At 44.0% G+C, this 18,755-nt stretch overlaps 1 protein-coding gene across 1 annotated transcript in view; it reads right to left on the minus strand.

Moving 5' to 3' along the window:
• Nucleotides 1-2,607: 2,607 nt before the first annotated feature.
• ISM1 (isthmin 1) overlaps nt 2,608-18,755 on the minus strand; it is an 82,989-nt gene continuing 66,841 nt past the window's right edge. Inside the window, exons 4-6 of the mRNA XM_084777117.1 lie at nt 14,432-14,575; nt 11,166-11,255; nt 2,608-4,196 (exon numbers count right to left, since the gene is read on the minus strand). Of these exons, the coding sequence (XP_084633243.1) occupies nt 3,679-4,196; nt 11,166-11,255; nt 14,432-14,575 (752 nt within the window). The 3' untranslated portion in view covers nt 2,608-3,678. The remainder of the gene's footprint in view (nt 4,197-11,165; nt 11,256-14,431; nt 14,576-18,755) is intronic.

An 18,755-nucleotide genomic window follows, 5' to 3' on the forward strand; every position in this document is an offset into this window, starting at 1 on the left:
TCCCCACTGCTGAAGACACCATGCACTTCAGACATACGGGCTAGATGTTCCTGAGCTGGTACTGGCCTGAAAGCTACTCACTGAGGCCTAGCTTTAATGGTACCAGGAGGCACCATTCACTCCTCCAAAAGAGGAAACAACCAGTCTTATCCACCTATGATGCCTATAAACCACAGCAATGACCAGCATGGCAGGGCAGTGCATGTGTACTTTGCTATAACTGGACTCAAGACGCACTCAGCAAGAGGCAAGTCATGCCTGGTTATTGGAAAACTAGTCAACTACCCCACGAAGGCTACTGAGGTCATAGGTTTCGGAGGAGAACCTGCAACTGTCACTTTACTATCCCAGCAGAAGCCATGACTACATTCTAAATATTTGTCCTTATTCCAACAGATAAGTGTAGTCCTCACCCTCACCAGGAAAACTTCTCTTTGTAACATATGGAGACTGTTACAGAAAACCCACAACCAATCCAAATGCCGGGTTATGGAGCCCAGACCCAGTGGATACATCTACAAAACACCTTGCACCTAAAGCTCAGGGATCATGGTGGATCAAACAGGGGTAGGAAAGACGAGAAGAAGCACAGGCTCAGGGAGCTCTAAGACTGTCTCTCCACGGAGTGTCAGAAGCTACGCCCACAAAGTCTCCCCAGTATGACTGCCTGACCATGAACTGACTAGGGACAACAGCGACAGATATGCCAAAGTGGACAGGAGAAGCCCAAAGAGGCCTTAACCTTATTAACAACAACAACAACAACAACAACAACAACAACAACAAAAATAGCAACAACAATGACAACCACAACACAAAACCACAGGCAACTAAGGAATGCTCAGAGTAGGAGAAATCATTTTCCCCAGGGAAGAGCACATGAATGGATTATTCAGTACCAAATGGTCAGCCCTGAAAACAGATTGAGCAGGTTGTACTTATATATTTAGGAACACACACACACACACACACACACACACACACACACACACACACACACAGCCAATCAATAATCAATGAACAAGAAGAGAACAAAGAGAGATATGGAGGGGGAGGAAAGGGAAGGGTAAAATGATGTAATCATATCATCTCAACAAAATAAAAGAAACAGTTGGGCATGGTGGCGCATACCTTTAATCCCAGCACTTGGGAGGCAGAGGCAGGTGGATCTCTGTGAGTCTGAGGCCAGCCTGGTCTACAAAGCCAGTTCAGGACCGCCAGGGCTATTATACAGAGAAACCGTGTCTCAAAATAACCAAAACCAAAACAAACAACAACAACAAACCCAAAGAACCAAAAACAAAGTAAAAGAAACAATTAAAAAAAATCAATTTAAATTACCAGAAAAAAGCTCCCATTCTTTTACAGTTCACAATCTCAGAATCACAGCGGGACCAAAGGCAGGCTTTTACAGTTCACAATCTCAGGGATCACACTGGGGTCAAATACCCTGCAACACCACTCCTCTCCTGGAAACTTCAGGTGCGTTCCTGATCTCCAGGAGGATTTCCCCACAACCTAGAACTTACCTCAGGACGCCCATCAGGCCATTCTTATCCCTTCTTGCTACTCAGCTGAACTTCCCACGTACCTGATCTTCGGTTCCTACTAGTGCGTGTGTCCTGACAAGAAGTTGATCAGTTCAAAGGCTATACATTTTATTTCAAACAGATGCTCTATTTGAAGATTTTTTTTTCCCTGTAGGTATTACACACCAAACCCTCTCCTCTGATACATAGACTGTTAAATTCTCTCTTCTGCTTCATTTAGCATTCCTTCAGATGTGAACAAGACCTTTTAAAAAAGAGCCATTTATTTTTATGGGTCCATGTCAGTGTCTTCATGGATGCACATGTACCACTCACGCCTGGTGCCTACAGAAGCCAGAAGAGGGTGCCAGAACCCTAGAAACGTTATAAATAGGTGTGAGCCATCATGTGCGCGCTAGGAAATGAACTCGGGTCCTTTGTAAGAGCAGCTGAGTTCTCTTTACTGCTACTGAACCATCTCTCCAGCCCTGAACCAGACTTACCATTCTGTTTCTAGACGCAGAACCTAAGTGTAACTAATCTGGGTGAGTAATATTTGAGTAAACAATTCATTCTAATGTATACAGAACTAGGAAGAGCTTTTCTGTAAGACCATACTTTCACCAGGAGAACTTGAGTGTGTGGTCAAGAATATCAAAATCACCAGGGTATAAGAATACCAAACCAGCATTTCAAAAAGGACATGGTGAACATGGTTTATACTTTCTGACCTTTGCGCTCTCTCATCCGGAAAAACAATAACTTGCATTGGAAGCAGTTCTACTTATTCCTTGTATGTCTTTATTTTGTCTGGAAGTAGCTTTGCTCATCTTAAGTCTTTGCTTTAGTTCGATTTTCTTACTTCTGGGTGAGGACAGAAGAATATGTGTGCCTACTGACTTGAGCTACTTGGGGGCTGGGGAGCTGCTCTTGATGCCGAAGACGCGATGACTTGGCCTGGCCACTGTTGAGTTTGTGAATCTTTTATTCCCACCTGGGTTGACACTTTCTCCTCATGAAAACCTTGCTTCACTTGGAGTTGTTACACTACTTGTATCATAAATCAAGGATTCAGTAACACATTTTATTATGATTTTATTATATATCTTTTTATCCTGGAGTTTTGCAAGTAAAAAAAAATGCATAAGAACCAACTCTTTATCTGTCCTCAAGTTCTACCCCCACAAAAGTGGACCGTCTTAGAACTGCACAGTGCACAATAGCCAATGACTCAATAAATACTTTACAAAAATAATGCAGTTTTTTTAAACATAAAAAAATTAGGATTTCCCAGACTTTGGCTCCCCTCACCCCTTTTCATACTTATTTACTGGGAATATATTGGTGGAGAAAAGTTGTTAAATTAAAATACAATAGACAAAACGAGGCCCGTATTATTTCCCAACTTGTTTTGCTTTTTCTTTGCAAAGTGCCGCTCCTGGCTTCATGCCTGAACTCCCCACAGTCCTCTGAGCCTGGTAGGACTGGGCAGAGGCACCACTGCTGGGGCTCCTTAGTAGAATTACACTGGCCGTTTATTTTAAAGCCATTTAAAACCATGTCTTAGATTCGACTCCAAACACTCACTTCCTGCCCACCCTTGCTTAAGACAAGAAACCGTTGGAATCTGTGACTCCAGCAGACGCCCCACGACTAAAGAACACCTGGGGTAAGGTGGGTGTTTATTGCTTTGGTGCATTTCCACTGCAAAATTCCTTTTCTCTTCATTCCCCTAAGTCCTTTGCTTTCTGAACTCGCTCAGAAGTGATTAAATAATTTTTACAAGGACAACTCCAGAGAAAAGGTTACACGCAAGTCACATTCGTATTAAATAAGTTATATATAAAAACTGCTTATAATGTTTACAACCCCAGCCTCTGTGCTCCCGTGCGCTGGATGGATGTGGGAATTGAATCCCACCCACTATCGCGTCCAGGTTCCTCTTCCTGCCCACACAGACACTAGGAGGACTTCCCACACGGTTTACAGGCACTTGACATAGCAGTCCCCCAGACCTGGCACATACCCCTAGTGTACTTATAAAAATACTCATGTGGACTATACAAATATACAAAAATGTGGATAAAAAGAACTGGGTGACAGTTGGCAGATCAGTGCAGTGCATTTGGGTTTCCAAACCAGCGGTGCTTTAGTACTCCCTGGCTTCTTGGAACTGTTTAATGTAATCCTCATCAGAAGGGCTCTCTGTGCACTTCTGTCCATTATTGGGAGGCCGGGCCTCATTGTACCTGCTCCAGTCCCCCTTGCAGATGATCCAGGGCAGGACGTCCACTTTGTAGTGGAGCTCAGCAGAGAACTCGGTGCTGATGAGATTGGGTGTGCCTGCCCCTTTGCCCCTGGTGATGAGCTGCATGTTGTCGCCATAGCAACAGTGCTGGGCAGCCAGCGTGGTACTCTCCAGGGACAGCATAGAGCGGATGCAGTAGCGGGCAGTAGGCTTGTAGATCTCCAGTTTCTCTTTTGGCCCACTAGCATCCTTCCATCGGAAGTCCTTGCGCTTGATGCGGTCAAAGATGTTGGCCGTGCTGTAGGCCACCTCAGTAGGGTAGGAGCAGGGGCAGCTAGGTAGGTCATTGATCACTTTGTGCATGTATTTCTTTAAGAACTCGCTTTTGCAGCTCATCCATCGCTCACAGCTATCCATGTCTAAAAAAAGACCAAGAAAATCGTTCTCAGAACATGCTAAACTTTCTGGGAGGACTAAAGTCAACATTATTCTCCCTAGGCACCAGAGACTCCACAGGCACCCATAACCACCAGACGCGGACCACTCTCATATCCTCTTAACTTGGCAACTTTGTTTATAAGACAGTTTCCCAACTCCTCGCTTTATACTATGAGGAATTTTCAAACATAGAGTAGCAAAAAAAAAAAAAAAAAAAAATTCACTGATAGAACGGCTACCAATATTCTATAGCATATATTTGACTGTCAGTGCATTTGATACACCTTTTAGAATCTTATGTAGAAACATATGTTATATCTCTAAATTTAGAGCATCTTTCAAAAATGTCCAAACCAAACCAGATCTCAACCAACTCCTTAATAAAATCCTCAAACACAGAACAAGAAGCAGAATATCATAACAGATAACCAAAGCCTAATTATATATCCTAACAAAATTAGCTAATTCAGAGAGCTGTATTGAATTTCCTAAGTAAATGGTAATATGATAGAAAGGCCTCAAAGGACCATTTGTAGAGTTAAGTTTATTTTACTTCTTCCACTCACTGACTTGTTTAAAACACAATTCATCTCCCAACCACTGGACCTTGATTATCACTACATCCAAATGCACAGGCTAAGATGCTTCCAAGTGGTGAGGCTGCGACTCAGGACCCAGACATGACATGTTTGGTTTTTAAAGCATAAGAAAAACCTGACTAGTTGCAAATAATTAAGAATTTATGGATTCCAATTATATTTTGTTCAAATATTCCTTTTATTTGGTTACAGTTTGGTGGTTTTGTTTTTTATTTTTTCTCTTTTGGGTGTGTTTTCAACTTGTTTTCGTGGTTTTGGAGGTTTTGTTGTATTTGGTTTTTGAGAAGAACTTAAAGTTGGGTGGGTAGGAAGGGGAGAGACAGTCTGGAAGGCACTTGGAGGAAGGGGAGTATATGATCAAATATTTAAATTTAAATCTGTTTTAAATAAAAATAATTTATGGATTTCAATTCTTTTTTTTTTAAATATTTTGTTTGTTGTTTTGAGAAAGGGTTTTTCTGTGTAGCCCTGACTGTCCTAAAACTCACTTTGTAGACCAGGCTGGCCTCGAACTCATAGAGAGCCACTTGCCTCTGCCTCCTGAGTGTTGGGATTAAAGGCGTTTGTCACAATGCCCAGATATGGATATAAATTCTAATTGTGCATTCCTGGCTTTTTTTTTTTTAAGAACTGAAATTTGATACATATGTTGTTTTTGTATTGCCCCTTGGGAACAACTTGCCAGGGTGTAGGTGAACAGCGACACTCTACATGAACAGGACATGAGGTTCCCAGGTCAGCCTAGAGCCTGCCTGATCACTCACAGGAGTTCTCATGATCCTGTGGTTGTTTGGGTTGAGACTTAAGATGCCAAAAGACATGGACTGGGGATATAGTAGCCAAAAGGGAGGGAACTTGATACAAGGTAGGGACCAAACAGGTACAAGGAACAAAAAGATAGTGTCACGGTGCCCTAGGGAGTCAGAAAGCCCTTCTTATGGTTCCCAACAATGACAATGTCATACTTTACTTAACAACTTCATCGCGGATCAGGCTTGAGCATTTTTAGCTGGGGCTGAGGCAGGAGGATCACACATTCAAGCCCTGCTTGGTCTACAGAATAAGCTTAAGGCAAAACTGATATAGGGAACAAGTCCAAGGCTAGCCTGATACAAAGAATGAGTTCAAGGCCAGCCTGGGCAACTTAGTGAGACATTATCTCAAAAGAGAAAGTAAAAGATGGCTGACCATATGAGTAGGCCCGACACCTGTGCTTCAGAGAACCTTGTCCTGGAAAACAGCAATGTTACGAATGTGTGTCCCCTTCCCATCATTACCTTCTGCCCTTTTCACATCAGACTTAGATGACACATGTGGACGCTCTATCTACTTTATGAATGAAAAGCCCAGGCACAGACCTTCCTTTCTTTTGCTCATGCTTGCCCACACTGAAGGGTCAGAACAGAATCTATCCTAACCAAACTTTACTAATTCTCTCTCTCTCTCTCTCTCTCTCTCTCTCTCTCTCTCTCTCTCTCTCTCTCTCTCTCTCTCTCTCCCCTTTGTTCAAGGCCCCAGACTTTGGCCTTCGCTCTGCTGAGCTGGCACACAGCTTCTCCATCAGCATCCCTTCTGAAAGGAGGTTGGTAGAACAGCTTTGGATCTACAAGTTCACCTTGCCACACTTCCATCCCATTTCCCACTGTTAGAGTTTGGGTCTTAAATGTCCATCAATAAGCCAATATTGATGACTTGGTCCCCAGCCTGTGGCACTACTGGGAGGTAGTAGAACATATTGGCGATAACACTACACACCATCCAAAGGCATCCATCTTGGGACTACAGTGTCCCTTTCCTTCTCTCTCTCTCTTTTTTCCTGATTTCCATGAGGCGAACAGCCTCCTCCTTGTCCTCATCACCTGCTCTGTGTGATGTTCTGCTTTGCACAGGCCCAAAGGCAACAGGCCAAATACCATACACTGAAACTAGAGGCCAAAATAAATCTTTCTTCCTTTTTAGTTGTTTTTTTCTTTCAAGTCCTTTTCTTTTCAGTGACAGAAAGCTGAATGATGCATGCACCCACCACCAGCTTCTTTCTGGCTTTATTGACTTCTCCATAAAAGAAAACCCTGTTTGCCTAAACCTAGACATTCTTCTGTTGTTTGTTTGAGACAGTCTCATGGTGTGTCCCAGGATGGCCCGGGACTCGCTTCTGCCTCTGAATGCTAGGATGACAGGCATGTACCACACAATACTTGGCTCTCTTTTCTAACAAAAACAAAACATTTCAAAACTGAAATGAGATATTATTTCTAATAGGGGAAGTCAGCGATAGTTTTGGGTGCATGTCACACATGCTGGTGATGAGCTGTGGTAGGGCTGGTGGTAGCTGGACCTCCTCTTCAGAGCGTCTAGAAGAAAGTCTGCTCTTGCGTACGTTGCGGACCACCTCCCATCATCCAGGTCATACTGACTCTGGAGCAAACACTGCTGTCTGGTTTCTACCCTGGATCCCCTTGGCTAAGCATTCTCTGTTGGACAGGCCTGAGTTGTTTGATGTTCTTTTTTCTCCTTCCTCAGGTGTCACACTGTCACCTTGTACGTTTGCTCCCATCTGGTATGAGCTACTTGCAGAACCCAGACTGAACCAACCTTCAGTAGCAGAGGTGGGAGGAGGCAGGGGGAGGGCCTGCAGCTAAGCACTAATGGTACAAACCAATCTTGAACAGTGAAAACTCTGAAGGGGGACTAGAGAGATGGGTTAGCGCATAAAAGGCTTGCTGCCAAGCATGAGGACATGAGTTCAGATCCCCAGAGCTGATGAAAAAGCTGGGTGCAGAGGAACATGTTTGTTACCCCAGCACTGGGGGCGTGAGGTGGGGGTAGAAACATGTAGGTCATGAGGGCCAGCCAGTCTAGTTGTAACAGCAAGCTCCCGATACAGTGGTGGGGGGGTTGTCTTAAAAAGTTAAGATGGGGCTGGAGAGATGGCTCAGAGGTTAAGAGCACTGACTGCTCTTCCAAAGGTCATGAGTTCAATTCCCAGCACCCACATGGTGGCTCACAACCATTTATAATGAGATCTGGTGCCCTCTTCTGGCTGCAGGCAGAATATTGTATACATAATAAATAAATAAATCTTTAAGAAAAAAGTTAAAATGGAGAACATCTGGTATTGACCTTTGGCCTCTACGTGTACACACATGGGCAAATACACACAGGAGAGGGTGGAGGGGAGAACACATGAGTGAGGATGACTGGGGCTGAGGACACTATCTTTCTCTCTGGAGTAGAAGCTACAAAAGAGCGAGGTTGTTGTCAGGCAATGGAGATCTTATTCGCTTTAGGCTTGTTCAGAGGGCCCCAGGGAGCTACCGAACACAGTGAAATATGTATCAGTTGAGCTATGTAGCAAGAAAATTGACCCAGTGCTGAAGTCAGTATAGTTTATCAATGGGAACAGGATGGGGAAAATACACTTGGTAACTGCAGGTTGGATTCAGAACATCCAGAGTTGTTAGACTTCAGTGGCTGCAAAGCCTGTGGTTATGAGTAAGGCAGGAGAAATGATCCAGGTTTGAGTCAGAAACCTGGGAGGCTAATATGCTTATGCATGGGATCAGGACACAGGGTCAGCTGGGAAGGGGCCCACGTCTCTCATCACTTAGATGGGGAAGTGGGAGATAGGACGTTTCTCATGAGACCGCAGAGCGCAGCTGTGAGGGTAGGTTCTCATTTTTATCTGGCTGGGAGTAAAGCCCAACTTCTTACCAGCTTTATGTCCATGGACAAGACACTTCAACAGCCGCGTTTCTGATGTCTAATTGTGAAGCTGGCATGAAAATAGGACTTTTCTGATGAACTTGGGATGGGGTATCAGTGGCAGAGAATGTGACAGGAATGGTACACTGTCTTGGGTAAGGCCAGTTGGCACATACAGTGGCTTGTCTTTTCTCTGAGTTCTAGGATTTCTCAGCTGTGTCCTCTTGCCTGCATGTCCACTCAGAGTGGGATAGTTCCTTTCTGGAAGTACCTGGGAAGTCACTGGCTCTTCTTGGAGGGGCAGGGCCTTCAGAAACAACCTTTAGGAGACTCTAGATAATGACGTTATATTTTCAAAGGTGGGAGACTACTGTAATTCATGTGCCTATAGGATATTCATTGACTTGTTTTCATTTTTCAAAACATACTCAAACAGGATATTCAGTGTGATGGGCATGCTTGAATTTGGCAGACAATTAACTCTCTGAACTCTGCAGTCATTATTTGGGGTGCACTACTATCTCATGCTATTTTATAGACAAGAAAACCCAAGACAGTACTAGCTTAAGTAACTTGACCATTTTGGCAACCCAGTGTTTCTCATCTGCTTACGTTATTTTCTGTTTGCCCTTCTGTTTCTTCATTCCATGATGCTCTTGTCCTGATACATCTTGACTATCAAGAAGCTTTACAATCCTGATTTCTGTTTTGATTGCCCAATGGGAGGACCCATCAACGGACCACATAGAGGGAAGAAGGTAAGGCTAGAAGGCTTTGTTGGTTCCTCTCAGTGCACGTTGTCCATATCCTTTGGGGAGCTGGCACTTAGGCAGGTGGCTCTCCCTGTGTGCTGTGCTTGCTGTTCCTACTCAGTTCCCATCAGATCAAGAATGGTCAGAGTTCTCCACTGTTGCCAGTACTGGGTTTCCCTTCTTCGTTTAAATAAACTCTGCTTATAGTTTTACAAATTGTCCCTCACCAAGTACGTGTCAAGCGCCTATGTAATTCAATTCATTTTGGCCTGGATTCTGGCTGAAACAGGTCTCTACCCAGTTCTGGGACCCTTAGCCATGCCTTGGATGTGGCCATATGCCTTGTCCCATACAAAACGGTAAAGGGTACTTGCCTGTGAAATGTTATATGAAGGAAACAGGAGTTCTCTGTCCCTCACAGACCATGTCTTCGATCCTTACATTTCATGCAAAACTCACACCTTTTAAAGTCAGCTTAAAAAAGAAATCCAGAGAACTGTTTGCAGGCTCTTGCTAAATAAATGTGATTTCATTTTGTATGTGAGGTGAGGTCCCAGTAACACAGAATTTCTAAACTGTCCTAAGTTTGGCTTACAGGCATATTTGAATGGGTTTGTTTTAAGAATAAATTATTAATAAGCATTGTGCAAATCGACGTATATTTTAGCTAACTCAGGACCTGGGACCTGCCTTGAAAAATTAGTCCACCTCGTAGTAATGGGATGATGTTCACCTCATGGTTGTTAAGGCATGGCTGGCCCTTGTCTTTCAGAAAAGATATTCTTAGTTCTTTGAGAATTTCGTACAATATGTTCTTATCATATTCACAACCCTCACTTTCCCCAGATCTACCCTCCTTCCTAACCATCTGACTCTGGTGCTTCTCCCGTCAAGACCAGTTTGTGTCATTCAAGTGTTCTTGGCTACGCGGCCTTCACTGTGGCATGCTCTATGTAGGAAAGGCCACACATTGGGAGAAAACCGACTGTCCTCTCAGCTGCCACTGTGGGAGTACCTGAGCTGGGGGTGGGGAGGTGAGCCTCACTCCCCATGGCCCCGATATTGATGCTGATACTGTTTATTGCTTCTTTTCATCAGAGTGCTGGCACCATTTTTCCCCCAGTCTTTCTTTGTTTTCTAGACTATTCTACTTAGATCCTTGATTGACTCCTATAGTTCCTTGAGAAAGAGAGAAAATTATATCTCGAAACAGTTGGGCTAGGAAACTAAAAGGCCTGCTCCATTTCGTCTGAGGAGGCAGGGCACATTTGAATTTACAAAAGAGTCTTAGGGGATAAAAGAAGCCTGACAGAAGGCGTCTTATTCTCTTACAGCACAGCATGGTATTTGGAGAAGTAAATGAAGCTGGGTTGAAAAGCTAGCTTGCACCTGAGCGGGTACCTTCTGCTGTGCTCATTTAGGCTGTTGCTTCTGAGCCACAGGCACATGCACACCTACTCACGCAGACGGTTTTTTTTTTTTTAATGGAAAATTCTTGCAATGAAAGGAAGTGTATAATATTGAGAAAACTTTCATCCCTTTCCTTTCCTCTGCTGGAGACTTTCTCTTACTGGATGCTGGATGAGGACAGAGCTCACTGGGTAGAGGGCTTCTTTTGTGCTAGGGGGAGGGTGGGCTTTAACCGGTGTCTCACTTAGGAGGCTCTACGAGTTGTTCACAAAGCTATCCTAGGCTCAGTCTGTTTAGTGTCGGAGGGATGAGGCAGCTCCTTCTCTGTATATTCAGTGGGCAAGAAATGTGTTGGGAGCACCCGATCTCAAAGGGAAAAATGAAACATTTTCACAGGTCCAAGGATGGCTCTGCAAGAAGCAAAATGAAACTCCAAAGCACTGAATCAATATTTGGATTTAAAGAAGGAAAACAAAAATCCTCTTACCAACTTCAAACAGCTTGGTGGCGTTAAACTCCTCGTTTCCCGCAAGCAGACTCACTTCGGTGGCTGCTGTCCTGAAAGTGTCTTCAATTCCTAAACACAGACAAGAGCTCATTTTCCGCAGTTATATGGAAAAATTCACCACTGCCCCCTCCCTCTCCCCCCAAATACAAAACAAATACACCTGAACAAAGCCTTTTTGTATTCATTACTACCCACGGGGGTAGAAACTTGCCAACAGAGGAAATAGTAAAAAGCAGGTAGCCGTGCATAAAACATAGTAAGACCCCAGATAATATTCACAGCGCGAAATCAGATCCAAATGTGTCTGCGTGAGTCCCACGGACTCAGCCCTTTGCCTTAGAGATCAGGGGTGGGTAGTGGTGCAGGGTAGCTGTCTGGTGAGTGACAGACTAAATCGGAGGCAGCCAGAGTGCCCTAATTCCTTCTTTTTAATGGCCGGCTGTCTGGGGTTAATCATTATTAGCTGTGCCAACCTGGGTAGGACATTTCATCTTTGTGTGCCTCAGTGTTCACTTCTCTAAATTCAGGAGAACTAAGAGACACCTCTTCCCTGCAGAGTCGCTTGAGTTACAGGAGTGAAATGTGGAGAGAGCCTTACCCAGACAGGGAAGTAGAAACTCATGTTTTCTGCTTCGTCAGTTGTCTAGTGTTATTCCTATTGATGCATCAGAAAGGATGTGCAGAGAAACCCATTACTTACTCTAAGGAACTGATCCTACTTTGCTTCAAATCTCTGTGTTCCCTTAGAATTACCACAACCAACTCAGCTCCTATACATATGGGAGTTTTGTGCAAGCTAAGTCAGGAGAAAAAGGAAAGAGTGGAGGCAGGCAGTACCTTTGCTGGGGAACCCTGGGTTCACTGTTGAGCATGACTGATATCCTCTAAGAGACTGCTCTGATTTTGTTAGGTCTCTTAAGGGTTGACCTGGGGACGTGGTTGTAAGAAATATTTATTTTTGTGTGTGTGTGTGTATGTGTGTGGTATGTGTGTTCTGGTGCCTCAGAAGGCCAGAAGAGGGCATCAGATCCCCTGGAGCTGGTGCTTCGGTTGGTTGTGAACTGCTTGACATACATACTGGGAACTGAAGGGGCAGTTGGTGCCATCTCTCCAGCCCCCCAAGGGGACATTTTATAATATGATCATTACCAAACCCACAAGACCTTGTCTACTCCAGATGTTTTCAACAAAAATCAGAGATTCAACAGACCAAATAAGAAAGGAGACCCTGCTAAAAGTAATCATTTCTATCCAAAAGGACTCCTAAAGCAGAAAGGCTGGAAAGACTGAAGTGGGCTAGGGCAGATGAGAAGAAAATGGATGGGCAGGGGTGCTGGCTGCATTGTTCTTAGTGGTCCTGGTACCCAAGGAGGAAACATGCAAAATAGCAGCAGAAAAGAGCCTTTTCCTGCAAAGAAATCCATATCTACCACTTTGCCTCTATATTCTGGCTCTGACAAAAATGCAGGGATGCCCCCCTACAACCTTTCTTCATGGTGAAGACAAAAGAGTATACCAGTCAGGGTACTCTGGAATCACGCAGCATGGATTCAAGTTCCATAATTATCATTTGCTGCTGGCGCAAATGCCAAGCAAATACAACAATAAACTTCTGTTCATGGGGTGGGCAGTTTTGAGAATTAAATGAAACAACACACCTAAAACTCACGGAAGTTTGATTGGTACTTAATTACTCAAAGAACTCCCATTCTCTTTGTTTATTACCATCTTTTTTTCCTGTTTTTCTTCAACTCTTTAATCTTTATCTTCCTCCCACTCCTCTCTTCTGCCTCCTCCCCTCCCCTCTCCTTTGCCTCCTCTCCCGTACCCCTTTGCTTTCATTTTCTCTCCTTCTTTCCTCTTTCTTTTGCTTCTTGCTCTGACTCTAATCCAGGGCCTCACATATGGTTAGACAAACACCCACACCCCTAGGCAATCTTCTCTTTCTTCAGCTCAATATGAATCCTTGTCTTCATATTCTCCTTCTCTTCTTTGCATTCTTTCTGGATGTCGCTTCCTCCTACTCATGTTATTATTTACTGCTTTGTTCCTACCCATCTAAAACCCACTTGCCAGACTTCCACCTCAGCTCACTGCAGTGACCATAGGGAAGACTGGGAGGAGAGGCAAAATGTCTGCAGGGCTGACAGGGAGCCAGAGCCACCACCTCTTACATTTCAACCCCATTTTCTTTGCATGCCCTTTGCCAGCATACACCTCACTCCAGTTGCCCCTCCCTCCCTCCTTCCCCCTTCCCTCCCTCCCTCCAGAAATCCTTTTATGCTTCAACTTTTGTTTTGGTCCAAATGTCTCTGGTTTGAGACTAGAATGTCTAGGAGCAGAAAAATGAAGTCTGGGGTTGGGGATCAGATTTTCTGTCTCTGAAATTTCTTTTAGGTGAAGCCATTTGAAATGTGTGGTTTCTTGAAAGGGCCCAAGATACCATTGTAGGCTGATATTCTACCTGGCAATTGGGAACACAGTAAAACCATAGGCCAGGAGTTGATAAGCTTTGTGTAAAGGACCAGGAGGCACAGAGTTCAATCTCTGTGGTCCACTCCTGGTCCTAGTTGCTTCTGCTTCTCCTCTGCGTCCTTCTGTTTGATCCCTCTAACAACGTAGGTCTAACAAATAAGCCACAGGCTACATTTTGACAAAGCATGTTAACTTTGACAGCCACAGTCACAAGTATTGTTTAGTCCCAACATGTTTCCTCACCAAGCTAGCAATTAATTTACCATTCAAGACACTGATTCTACACTGTAAGGCAACAATTAAAGGCTAAGTTGCCCCAGTTTGTTCCCTGGGAAGCCTTGGGAGGCAGGTCTTACTGACAGGGCTAACACCACAGTTTTCCTGAGAGTGAGAATCCATTCATGCAGTCTTCCTTACCAGGCACGAGTATCTATTTTCACATTATCGCACATCTAAGGACCACATTGACCAGAGTCTCTCCTTCAAGTTAAATGAGTACAATATGGCACTGCCCTTTAGTCAGAGCCACTGAAATTGTGCTTAAGATGCAGGAAATTCATCTTTTCATCCACCAATGCTATCAGCTATCTCTAGTTGTCCCATTTTGGTCAAAAGATTTCTGAGGAAACGGTTATCTTTCAGATACTTTCTCCAAGTTTTAAACTATAAATGAAAAACAAAAACAAAAACAAAAACAAACAAACAAGCAAAAAAACAAAACAAAAAACCCAATCTTTCCCTTGAACTTGGAGCCACAGCCCTCCAATTACCTGGGCAGTTGGGACGGTCACAGGTCCTGGATTCTGTTGCAATGCATGCATAGCCACAAGAGCGAGTCCGTTTCTGGTTGCCATTTCCACAGGTGGCGCTGCAGACAGACCAGAGACTCCAGTCACCCTCACCGTCTGTGGAATCTGGAAGGGAGCCAGGGAGACGGTCATCATCCCCATCTGAAGAGTTCCCAAGTCTCCTGGGCAAGTTGCTGGCTGTGCATCTTCCACTGCCATTATTCTTAGTCTTGAAGGGGCTGGATGCAGCCGGAGCTCAGAGGCTCAATGCTGTAGGTTCACTATAGAGCTCAGAGTTGTGAAGGCTGAGATGGCTGTGGCACTGTATTCATCGGTGCTTGACTAGAACCTTACCCTTGGAACACCCTTCCCTTCCTGTTGGGGGATATGGGAGAAGGGGGAAGAGGGAGGGAGAGAGAGGGAAAGGGGAGAGAGGGAGGGAGGGAGGGAATAGGGAGAAAGAGGAAGAAAAAGAGGAGAGTAGGGGAGGAGAGGAGAGGAGAGGAGAGAAAAAGAGAGGAGAATTCTATACAGAATCTGGTCTCACTTTGATGTTATGGTCCCTGTTGGTTTCCAGTCTAGTTTGCTCTGCTAAGTCCAATCACCATAAAAAAAGTTCAGGCTGATCAAGTTCAAGATTGATGTGCTACCACCAAGAATGGAGCCACATGGAAGACGACAAAGATGCTTGATAGTGTAAAGGAGGTTCCCAATCCCTCTCTGTAGAAACTGAATGTAGCTGAAGCAATCAAGAGTAGAACTGTCTCTTTGGGGGCATTGACCCAGCAGGGCTGGACAGACAAAGTTGCTTCCAGAAGGAGAAAGGTCTGAGACAGAAGAGTTACTGCTCTCTCCAGAACTTTGCAGACATGCCTGGAATAATTGCATGCTTGCATGATTTCTGGACTTCCCGGGCCACTAAATCATGAGAAATAATGGGTGCTATTTTTCTCAGGTGCCAAGTATAGGATGACTTGTTACACAGCTATAGATAACCAATATATTAATAGTAAATATAAGAATAGCCTTTCAAGTCATTATTCAATATCTAGCCAATGAATATTAGTTGAACTCTCACTATATGTCAAACATAACACTAGGTGTGTAGGATATGTTGTTAAGAATAGTTTTCAGGGCTCCTTACCATGATGGAATGAACAATAAGTAAAAAATAGTAAGTTATATAGTATGTTAGAAGTTATAAATGACATGGAAAAGAAAAGTAGATCACACTAGGAGGGCTGGAAGGCAGGTGCATAATGAAGATTAACACTCCCTTCTCAGAAGTAAATACTAACAAAAGCCCTAGAGTGGGTGGGTGAGGGCTTGTCTAGGGCTGTCAGGTTAACAGAAAGGAAGCTTGGGCTGTCGCGTCATGCCCTTGCTCTCTAAAACATGACTCTTCTCCAGTAACATCATGCCATAATCATTTCTCCTGGCTCATGCACAGCTTCCAATAGCCTCGGGGCCTCTGTGAGTGCCAAGCATGGAGCTGTAGTCATGTGCCTTGAAGGGATGGGATACCCTTCACTCAGGATAGGTTGTGGTGGTTGATATTACATAGGCCCAGCAGGAATGTCCTCCACAGAGTTCCACCTAAATCTTGAGTCCTGTGCCAGGCGCCAAGGCTGCTGTTATACAGTGCTCACTCTGAAGGCACCCTGGGCTATCACAAGGCTTCTGGGCCTTCTCAAAATGTGTGTGTGTGTGTGTGTGTGTGTGTGTGTGTGTGTGTGTGTGTGTTGTGTCTGTGTGTGTATGTTGTGTGTGTGTTGTGTATGTGTGTGTATGTATGTGTACATGTGTGTCTGTGTCTCTGTGTGTGTATGTGTGTGCCTGTGTGTGTCTGTGTTTGTTTGTGTGTGTGTGTGTGTGTGTGTATGTGTGTGTGTGTGTGTGTACATGACATCGTGATCGCCTCTTGCCTAACAGAACGGGAAGCTCTTTATGCCACACCATACCTGCCATCAGAAGCATCACTCATATTGATCTCCTTTTATCAAGATAATTTTCTATACTTTGATTTCTTCTAAGAGACGGTTTCCCAACCACACAGGCACCCAGATGTCTGAAGTTTATGTTTTAGGTTAGGGAACTGAGCATCGTTTTCCAGTGTGGGCCTCTCTGTTGTCTCCTTGGGGCATTTACCCAGCAGGGCAGGACAGACAAGTTGCTTCCAGAGGAGAAAGGTCTAAGATGGAACAGTCACTGCTCCTTCCCAGAACATTACAGACATGCCTAGAACAGTCGTATGACTGTGTGTTTGTCAGTGAGGCCATCTATGTGCCGTGAATTATATTACATGTGCATACACTGCATTTTATTCTGCACACACAGACAGGGCCTGATGTTGTTAAAGGGAGCAACAAGAGGCACAGGTAATGCTTCTCATACTTTCACACCAAAAAAAAAAAAAAAAAAAAAAAAAAAAGAGGGTAAAGTTGAAAAACAAGCATTAAGTCGTATATGACACGTGTGAAGGGAATAGCAGCATAGGATAAAATCCAGTGGGGCCAAGCATTGTGCTGCTTGACTTTATAAAAGCAAAGGGCCTCAGATCTCCAGAAGTCTCCTGCAGCCTTTCATTTTCTTTTTTTTTTAATTATTAGTTTATTTTTTATTTATTTTTACAATTTTTATACATATACATTTATATTATTACACATATATACAATAAACTACCTACAGCAAGAAGGACCAAGAAACAATCAGGAATTATATATATGTTACATTCATAGTGTTTTGTCTATTTGTATTTGGCAACCTTGAAGAAAACATCTTTCCTATCTTGGTGAGTCTAAAATTCTGAATGTAAATCAATATCTACCATATCTTGTCATTATCCACTTAAAACATCTATTCAGTAAGGGTGAGAACTCATGTGGGGCAATATCAGTTGGCTCGAGGTCTTAGCTCACTATGATGCCCATATTTGAATTTTTGCATAAGCTGGACTTCTCAGTTTGGTTTTCTGGATTTAAAAGACTGCACTGGCTTCTTTTTATTGCTGTGAAAAACACTGGCAAAAATAAACTCGAGAGAGAAAATGCTTTATTTCATCTTATGACTCACAGTTTGTAATCCATTGCCAAGGAAATTCAGGGCAGGAGCTCAAGGCAGGAACCTGGGGGCAGGAACTGAAGCAGAGACCAGGAGGAGAGCTGCTTACTGGCTTGCACCAATGCCTAGCTCAGCTTGCCTCCTTAATCGTTCCAGGACCACCACGAACAATGAACCCTCTCACATCAGTCATAAATCAGGAAATGCCCATTTTCCAAGTGTACTCTAGCTTGGGTCGGTTTGATAAAAACTACACCACACAATGACTAAATGCTGATGCTGCATCAGAGCATATAAGAAACGATGCCCATAAACCCTTTCTCCACGTCCACTCCCTTGGTTATACCTTTTTTATGTTTCTTCTGGCTGTGTGGTTTGCTTCAGTCAATGGGAGGGTGGCAAACAGGATGCAATCAAAGGCTTGTAGAATGTCTAAGCATGTAGACTTGTCTTTTTTAGCACAAGGGGACTATTCCACTACCATGTAAAGAGCCCAAGGGAATGAAGGAGCAGGAGGAGAGAGGATCTGGCCATCCCAGCACTGCAAATTGTCTAGCCCAGGCCTATCATTGCTACTGAGGTCACTGGAGACCATCCCGCTCCAGCCAAGCCAGCCTATCCCAGTCTGGACGAACACCCGCCAGCCTGCAGACTCCTGGGGGGGGGGCTTCCTGTGTTCTTTGAAGCTGCTGTATTGGGGTGGTGGTAGCTTCCTTGTTGTTGTGTGATTGTTGTTGAGACGTTAGCTTACTGTGTGCCCTGGGCTGGCCTCAGGCTCATCATCTTCCTTCCTACATTTCCAAAATGCAAGGATTGCATGGAGCAGCTTCCTTTAAAATCTGTTAGAAATGTTTCATGAAAATCTATCCTAAAATGTCTTATCTACAAGCAGCCATCAAGGACTTAATTTATTCTACCAGTAGGTGGCTTCCTTCATATCTGTAACTGCTAACAAATTAGCCACACGATAAGTCATTTCTGTTGGGGGTGGGGGGGGCAATCTCCTAGGAAAACTTTCACTGGCCAGAACTTCTATCACACACTGAGCCAGATAAGCATCCAGAAAATACCTTCAGGGAGATTCCTATTTCATGAGGTCAAAGGGCAGAATAAGGATTTATGGCTGGAACCCGTCTTTCTGGAGAGAAATCCTCTCTGCTTTCATGCCAGATGGAAGAAGTCGCAGTATAGGCAACAGAAGGGAAACCTAATTTATGATGCTAGAGACACAAGTGAGGACACCGCA

Source organism: Acomys minous (genome assembly GCF_964271855.1).
Source record: "Acomys minous genome assembly, chromosome: 3".
Lineage (NCBI taxonomy): Eukaryota > Metazoa > Chordata > Mammalia > Rodentia > Muridae > Acomys > Acomys minous.